Here is a 9,044-nt window from a genome sequence, read left to right as displayed (position 1 = left end):
TCTTTATTAATGACAGCCGCTTTCAGACTCGCTGGCTTTTGTTGAAAAAGTGACTCAGATGCCGGATTTAAGAACGAGTGTAGGCGACGGAGCGGAGTTGTGTGGTGCTGGCAGCGCAGATGGTCGGAGGGCGGAGGATCTGAATCCATTCACAGAGAGAAAGAGGGAGGGAGAGAAGGAGGGAGAGAGAGGGGGAGGGGGAGAGAGAGAAAGAAAGAGAGACAGAGAGAAAGAGACATATGAAGCTGCTCAGATAAAGAACTATCAGAAGAACACTGAACATTTTGTAGGTTTAGTTTAACTTTTATTCTTTCTGTTATAAAGGTTTTTAACATTATAACTTACTTTCTTTTTCAGAAGCTCCAAATAAATGCCAATAATGTTTGAGAGCATCTTCTGCAGTCTGTCAGCTAGAAGAAGTTCCTCAAAGTTATAAAAGGCCTTAAAGTTATAAAAGAAATTGCAGGAGGTGCACTGTTTGTTAAAGACGAAATATGTGTCAAAAAAGCATTTTAGATTAAATATCGTGGTGCTGCAGAGACGTCCTGGTCTGCACATCATATCATACTGAAGCATTTGTTTGGTACCTGGAGTGTTTTGTGCTCTCTCGTCTCAAAAAGTGGATCCATCAACGTCCAGGTCCTGATAGATGGAGCTGCTGCTGTCACCATACTATTATCTGTCACTGTGCCTCTCACTCTCTCTTAACCCCAACTAGTCGAGGCTGATGATCGCCCACTTAGAGTCCAGTCTTGAGGTTCTTTAAGTGCGTACTCACACTAGGTAATCATACCGTGCCAGAGCACGTTTGCCCCCTAAAGTCTGGATTATTAGTCTAGTGTGAGTGCAAGTGTACCATGCTTGAGTACGCTACACTTCCCTGGTACGGTACGGTTGGAAGAGGTGTGCTTAGGCTCGGTACACTTGGTCACTCATGCGCACTAGGGATTCATATTTTACCCGAAAATAAGACATTTTAAATGCCGGGAAAAGAAGCCAATTTTCCAGGGAATCCAAACACTAGCTGAGCCCTGTTCATTTCAAGCAACACTAAATGCAACGTGGAGACATTATGCATATATGGATTCCCAATCCAACCATTTTTTGTGTATTATTGTATCATTATTAAGGCAAAAGAACTCAATTTATGTCCATGGACATTATAATGAATAAGCTATAGGATTAATATTAGTTTGCATCCAGCGTGCTGCGTGGACTTCATTACATCTGCTGCACCGCTGCTACAATTATGAAATACTAAGTTTATTGTCTGTGACTGCGACCTTCATAAAAGTAATATTTTACAAATCAGCATTATATAAACTAACGAAATTCGTTAAAGTCATTTGGAGACTTTTAAGTAATTAAACTAAGTCTTACTTTTACTGGCGTAAAGAGTTGAATCAGGACGTCTGCTTTTACTAGAGTCTTTTTTACACCAGTATCTAGTACTGCATACTACACAGGCATGACTCAGAAGAACAAGCTTGCACTTTTTAATCAGTGCGTTGTGTTAATTGATCGGCTGTGTTGTGTTTTACCGGCACACAGCACGCCAACACACACCTGTGCATGTTTTATGAGAGTAAACTGGCTGCCTGTTTTTGCACAATGTGTGGGAGGTAACCGTGCTGGAGTACAGTACGGTTGGGATAATGTGAGTGCAGGCCAGCCGGGGAGGGGAGGGGGGACATCTGGAACAACTGGCCCTAGTGTGAGTGCGCCCTAAATCAGAGTACAGTCTAGACCTGCTCTATGTGGCGCTATACAAAGATTGATTGATCCCTACAGAAAAATCACACCACAATCATTTTAATGTTTTCCACTGAGAATAATGATGTGAACTTTATCATTACCTCTAATATCGTAAATCACAATATCAGTCAAAATATTCTGTTAGATACTTTTTATAAAATTGTTTTTAGTAGAAGATTTTTGAAGGGTTTAATTTATAAAAATGAACTTATAAAGTCGAATATAGTAAATCTTTTTTGGTTTTTCTTGTATGAAATTGCAGCATCTTGTGTGTAAAATGTCATAAATAAATACGTTTTCAGGATGTTAGTTTAACATTTAAAGGATCAGTGAAATGAAAGTGAAGATTTTGAGGATTCTGCAAAAAACTCAACACAGAACTCTGAAGATGATCCGAAGTTTTTATTTATTTTAAATTCATAAACAAAAGTCAGAAAACAAAAAAATACACAAAAAGCAGATTTTAAGAGTTTTTCCTTCTGATATAAAAATATAAGTTTTTATTTCTTAATGAGGGAGGAGGGGGGGGGGGCACTGAGGAGCAACCAATCAGCTTCATGGTGCGGAGTGATGTCACCTGATCAGACAGGAAGTACAGATTCTACCTTCGGACGCAGCAGGAAGTCGACTTTTCCTCCGTCATCAGACAGGAAGTAGCTACTCCCGTCCATTCTGACTCCAGGTCGTAGTCTGGACCCAACAGAGGGAAACCTGTTTATTTCCTTCTTCTATGTTCTGTCACTGTCTGCTCTCCCTCATCGGGTCAAAGGTCAGGGGTCAGAGGTTAAGGGTCAAAGGTCAGGGTCCCTCAGGCATCTCACACTTCCTGTTCCGAACCTGAACGACTTCCTTCCTCTGCTTCAGGAAGTTTCCAAACGCGTCTTTCTCTTTGCTTTCCTCCGTCGCTGAAACACAGAAAAAACACAAACTCAATATATTTGTTTTTCTTTTAACAGTTAAATAACTTTATTAGTCCTCACTGCTGTGGTCGATGTCGTCCGTGTCGCTGTCCTCGTCTTCGTCGTCGTCGTCAGGGTTACCGCGGGTCATGATGAGGTCACTGGGCCCGGCGATGTTCACTTCCTCTGTCGACCAACATAAAATGTTCACAGAGTTTAACACAAACTCCTCCTGCTGCCACTACTACCACTGCTTACTACCACTGCTTACTATCACTACTGCTGCTGCTGAGGGTTTTATTCCTGTATCGTTAAAACTGACTGAGAGAAAAACAACAGTAATGTTTTTATTCCACTTGTTCAGGTTTTAAATGTTTGGGGAAAAATGAAACTGAGCAGCTCAACAACTTTTAAATGTAATTTTAATGTTGAACGTGTAAAATACAGTAAACTGAAAAACTGAAGTTACTGAATTTAGCTGCTAGTACTAATAATAATAATAATAATATTAATAATAATAATCATCATAATACTTCCACTAATAATAACACTACTTATATTAACCCTACTTAACCTTCCTGTCGTCCTCCCGGGTCAAATTCTTTCCTCCCTCCCTCCTTCTCTGTCTTTCCTCCCCCCTAGCTTCCTTCCTTCCTCCTTCCTTTCTTTCTTTCCTCCCTCCCTCCTTCTTTCCTTCCTCTCTTCCTTCTTTCCTCCCTCCCTCCTTCTCTCTTTCTTTCCTCCCCCCTAGCTTCCTTCCTTCCTTCCTCTTTTCCTTTCTCCCTCCCTCCCTCCTCTCTTTCCTCCTTTCTTCATCCTTCTTCTTCCCTCCCTCCTTGTGTTTAAACCCCTGTTGAGCCCCTGTTGGGTTTAAACACATCGGCTCTTTCAGGGGGAAAAGTGTCAACTTATCAGGAAATAACAGACCTGTAAAATATCAAACCAATCCTTATTCAGAAAAACAGCATTACTATTTATTGTATTTTATTTTGAAGGGCTGACCTGTTGCAGGCGTCGTCAGGTCGACGGCTCCGAGGTCTTTCCTGAGTCGCTCCAGCTGCTGCTGCTGCTTCTGACTCTGAGCCTCCGCCTGAAAAACAATAATAATAATGATAATAGTTTAAAGAGAGAGCTGAACACTGTGATGACAACTTCTGATAATTTCCCCAGTGGACACTTTAGTTATTACAGCTCAAAAAGCATTTTCCTCACATTCCTCTTTAATAAGAGTCTGTTAAACTGAGACAGAACATCTCTGCAGATAAAGATGAATTATGAATCTTTATGTTCTCAGTGTAAAAACAGGTGAGTTCATTCTTAATGTGATGAGCAGTAAAACATCTGTGAGGAGGAAACATGTTTACACTCACCAGCTGTTTACGGAGTCGTTCATATTCTGGTCGATAATCTCTGAGGAGGAGGAGAAGGAGGAGGAGGAGGAGGAGAAGAAGGAGAAGAAGAAGGAAAGAAGAAGAAGAAGGAGAAGAAGGAGGAAAGAAGAAGAAGAAGAAGAAGGAGAAGAAGGAGGAGAAGAAGAAGAAGAAGAAGAAGAAGAAGAAGGAGGAGAAGAAGAAGAGTTCATCATAAACTCATATTTAATATTCTGTGTTTATATATTTTAAAGTGGAGGTGAAGTTTAGACACAGTGTGAGTGTGTTTAAAGTCACACACACACACACACACGTTGTCTACACTGCTACTAGCATCACACACCTCCATCTGCTGGTGCATTATGGGTAATGATTTTGACTCTCTCACCTCTCGTACTCCTCAGCAGCGTCGCCGACCTGCACGAACAGCTCGTCCAATCCGCTGCCGGTCACCGCGGAAACGCCCACTACCTGCACACACAAAAAGAGTAGCAGAGGTTACCATGGTGATACTGGCTGATTGGATGGGGATGGTGAACCTCCACGTTAACACACATACAGAGACTGAGAGGGGACGCCACTACTTTACATCATATTTATATATTTTAAGTGTCTCATTGAGAGAGAGAGAGAGAGACATGTATTATTATTATTATTAATGATGTTTACTCACTCTGAGGTTGGTGTAGAACTCGTCCAGCACCAGACTCATGGAGCGCGTCAGGTTGCTCACATACGATGTTTCCTGGTTCAAAGCGTCCTGAAAAACCTCAAAGTCTTTCATCCACTCTACGGCGAAGCTGTGGTCGATGATGTCCGTCTGCACAGAACAACAAGAGTTAAAGCTCAATGTAACAGAAGATAAGTTAACACTGTTCTACTTCCTGCAGCACAATCAGTCCAACGCTGCAATAAACGATCCATTAATGCTGAAATTATAACGTTCCTGCAGTCCGTCCTGACGACTCCAAACATGAACACAAACATTTAATAACTCACTTTTATAATCTTCTTCTGAAGAATCTGAACTGTTTAAGTAGACTAGCAGAGACAGAAGAAGGAGACAGGAAGTGACCTCACCTTGTTCATGACCACGATGAAGGGAAGTTTGGTCTTATAGAGAATACTGCAGGAGAGAAACATCAGCTGAGATTAGACACATAGAGGTTTTAACTGAGCTGTTAGCGCCACCTGCTGGTCAATATGAGGAGTTAACATTTAGATTTCATGAGTTTATGTTTAATGTGATTTTTAATCATTTGAGAGCAGAGGTTGCATCTGAACACAGCTGTAAGTCAGAGGTTATGTGAGGTCATGTGAGGTCACAGAGGTCATGTGAGGTCAGAGGTCAGCGTACCTGCAGGCGTACAGCATGTTGGACATAAACGTGACGGGACTGACGCTGCGAGACGTATCCATGACGTAAACCACCACACAGGGGAAGGTGGACGCCTGAAACACACACACACACACACACACACACACACACACACACACACACACACACACACACACACACACACACACACACACACACAATAAACCAGCTGTTCTACATCATCATTATTATTATTATTATATAATAGACTGGAGACTAACTGAACCCACCAGAGCCTCGGTGATGATGGTTCCTGACGCCGACCAGGTGAAGACTTCAATCTGACCGGGAGTGTCAATCAGCACGTACCTGCAGAGGTCAAAGGTCGTCGTTATCATCATCATCATCATCATCATCATAACAGTGAGGAGAGCAAAGTTTAGAGCAGTGGTGTCCAACCCTGCTCCTGGAGAGCTGCTGCCCTGCATGTTTTAGGTATCTCCTCACTCTAACTCGTTATCAAGCAACTGAGGCTCGTCTAGGGGCTTGATAACGAGTTAATTATTAGAATCAGGTGTGTTAGAGTGAGGAGATACCTAAAACATGCAGGGCAGTAGCTCTCCAGGAGCAGGGTTGGACACCACTGGTTTAGAGTGTAGAGGAGGAAGAGACAAGCAAGAACTGTCATGTGACCGTTTACAAGAACAGTTGTTTTTTTTAAAGCGCACACACACAGACAGATATACACACGCACACACACACAAAGATAGACACAGATACATACACACACACACACACACTCTGACAGGTATTGTACTGACTTGTGGTTCTGCTGCTTCTTCTCTATGAACTTCATCACCTGCAGAACAGAGAGTCACATGATCAGTGTTACAGTCAAATTAACCTGATCTGATCCTTCAGTTGACTTTAGACAGAAATAAACCAGTTAGAGAGACTTAGATCAGTGAAGGTTTGTATTTAACATCGCTGCTCTTGGCTTGTTGATCATTGAGTCGCTGCAGGAGTTTAACGTGATGAATGAATGAACCTCTCGTCTTAAATCTCTAGTAAAGCAGCTCCTTGTTTTATCAATGATGCTGTGATGTCACTGCAAATGTGTGTGTGTGTCTGTATGTGTGTATGTCTGTGTGTGTGTCTCTGTGTGTCTGTGTGTGTGTGTGTGTGTGTGTGTGTGGTTCCAGGAAGTAGACCTCACCGAAGCCTCCATGACGTCTCTGCAAACCCCCCAAATTTAAACGATCTCCCTGATAGAAACCCTTCATCCTTCACTTCATCAATAATCTACCGATCAATCACTGATCACTGATCATTGATCACTGATCATTGATCGCTGCTGACTCACCTGATCGAAGCGCGTAGCGAACAGGTTGAGAGACGTAACGATGCCTCCGTTGGGTCCGAGGCCGTACTGCTTCATCACCTCTTTATAGTTCACTGTGTCCCGAATGTCTGGAGGGAGAGAGAGAGAGAGTGAGAGAGAGAGAGTGAGAGAGAGTGAGAGAGAGAGAGAGAGAGGGAGGGAGGGGGAGAGAGAGAGAGAGAGAGATAGAGACAGAGAGAGAGAGTGAGTGAGGGCTACGGAGAGCAGGAGGGACAAAACACTCAATGCTGTCTGTGTGTGTGTGTGAAGAAGAGAGACTGTGTGTGTGTGAAGAAGAGAGACTGTGTGTGTGTGTGTATTTCCAGGAAGTAGACCAGTCCTCACCGATGTTTGCAGGGAATGGAACCTCGTGCACGGCCGGGTCGAGGTTGATGACGTACGGAGGAGAGTTGTGTGAGTGAAGATAAGCTGTGAGTCTCTGCAGGAGAGAAAAGCACAGAGCTGATGAAACTATCGTCTCCATGGAAACCTAAAATAACTGTGTTAAATGATGACGTTGCTTTATCTTCCTTTAGACTCTTAATGTGAAAGGTTTATGAAACACTTTAAGCTGCATTTCTTATATGAAAGAAATAAAGTTTAGAGCCAGCCCGATATCATCAGCATTATATTCAAAGGTGTTCCTATTATTTTGTCCACTCAATTAACATACTTGAAGAGGGTAAAATATTAGGAACTTTTCAAGATAATGCACCTCATTACACCACCACTTAATACGACCTCAGTAATAAAACATAAAGTAGATTTATCATCTTTCTAATAATGTTAACAAAAAATAAAAATGTATAAACATCATAAAAGTAGAATTTATATCAGAGCTGTTTGTATTGGATTAGATTAGATTACACAGGTGTTCCTAATGAAGAAGTCAGTGTTTATATATTATATTAAACATTCATAATGAAGATAATTTGAGGCTTTAAGAAGATACTGAGGTGTTGGGTTTGTTAGTAGATCACAGATCGGTTCATTGTTGGCTTGGATATAAACATTAGATTTGTTAACAATAAGATAATAAATGAAAATCAGCAGAATTATTCTTTTAGAGGTTTTAATAGCTGGAGCTTATATTAGTGTTATTACGGTAAATAAATGAGTCAGTATTAGACAGTAAGGGAATGTATTACGGTAATGACAGCCGCAGTTTTCTATGTTAAACAGAGAGCGAGACTGTGTGTGTGTGTGTGTGTGTATGTTTATGGGTGTGTATGTGTGTGTGTGTGTGTTTGTGTGTGTGTGTATGGGTGTATGTGTGTGTGTATGGGTGTGTGTGTTTGGGTATATTTTTATGTTTATGTGTATGTGTGTGTGTATGTGTGTGTGTGTGTATGTATGGGAGTGTGTTTGCGTGTATGTGTGTAAATGAATGTGTGTGTGTTTAGGTATATGTGTGTATGTATGGGTGTGTATGTGTGTTTGTGTGTATGTGTGTAAATGTGTGTATGTGTGTGTGTGTGTATGTATGTGTTTATGTCTATGTGTGTGTGTATGTATGTATGTATGTATGTATGTATGTATGTATGTATGTATGTGTGTGTGTATGTGTGTAAATGTGTGTGTGTGTGTATACGTATGAGTGTGTATGTGTGTGTATGTGTGTTTGTGTAAATGTGTGTGTGTGTGTGTGTGTGTGTGTGTGTCTAAATGGTACATGAAAATCAGCAGAATTATTCTTTTAGAGGTTTTTACAGCTCGAGCTCATATTAGCTTAATTACAGTAGATGAATGAGTCAGTATTAGACAGTGTGTATTATATGTATTACGGTAATGACAGCCGCAGTTTACTATGTTAAACAGAGAAGTGAAAACAGAGCATCAGTAACATCAGTAACATCTGGAACGTCAGCTGACTCCCACCTGTCTGCACGAGCCAACTCATGCAGCTAGCTCGTGTTAGCCGCACGCACGCGCCATAGTCTTACCTGAACAAAGGTGGTTTTCCCGGATCCCGCCATCCCGAGCACGATGAGACACACGGGTTTGTCCCCGGTTGCAGCAGCTCCCGGTGTCCCGCTGTCTCCTGCCCCATCGGTCCGCTCCTGCTCCTCCGGTAACAGCTGCTGAGCACCGGAGGTCTGCGCAGCCTCCGCCATGTTATCTGATGTTTTCTACTTCTGCTTCTTCTTTATTGTTTAACAGCAGCTTGCATCCTATATGTTGCACTACTGCCACCTGGTGGAATTAAATGACTCCTACATCTGCAGCTCCACCGTTTATTAAAGGTCTCTTTGTGTCATGATAATCTAAATCTATTGAACCCATTTAACTTTTAGGTCAATCTTTAGCACTTGTATGAGGTA

The 9,044-nt window shown here is 41.8% G+C and overlaps 1 protein-coding gene across 1 annotated transcript; it reads right to left on the bottom strand.

Moving 5' to 3' along the window:
- Positions 1 to 2,211: 2,211 nt before the first annotated feature.
- On the bottom strand, positions 2,212 to 8,844 carry gpn1 (GPN-loop GTPase 1). Its single transcript, XM_062415171.1, has 13 exons — positions 8,667 to 8,844; positions 7,069 to 7,162; positions 6,706 to 6,812; positions 6,164 to 6,201; positions 5,633 to 5,711; positions 5,382 to 5,476; positions 5,105 to 5,150; positions 4,698 to 4,844; positions 4,413 to 4,495; positions 4,025 to 4,064; positions 3,657 to 3,744; positions 2,736 to 2,840; positions 2,212 to 2,660 (listed from the first exon to the last, which is right to left on the bottom strand). The coding sequence occupies exons 1-13, from the start codon at positions 8,835 to 8,837 to the stop codon at positions 2,554 to 2,556; spliced, it is 1,200 nt and encodes a 399-aa protein (XP_062271155.1). The 5' UTR covers positions 8,838 to 8,844; the 3' UTR covers positions 2,212 to 2,553.
- Between the last annotated feature and the right edge of the window lie 200 nt (positions 8,845 to 9,044).

Source organism: Scomber scombrus, unplaced genomic scaffold, assembly GCF_963691925.1.
Source record: "Scomber scombrus unplaced genomic scaffold, fScoSco1.1 SCAFFOLD_233, whole genome shotgun sequence".
Taxonomy (NCBI): Eukaryota; Metazoa; Chordata; class Actinopteri; order Scombriformes; family Scombridae; genus Scomber; species Scomber scombrus.
Note: the sequence above shows the minus strand (reverse complement) of the source record. Positions and strands in the feature narration are given on the sequence as shown.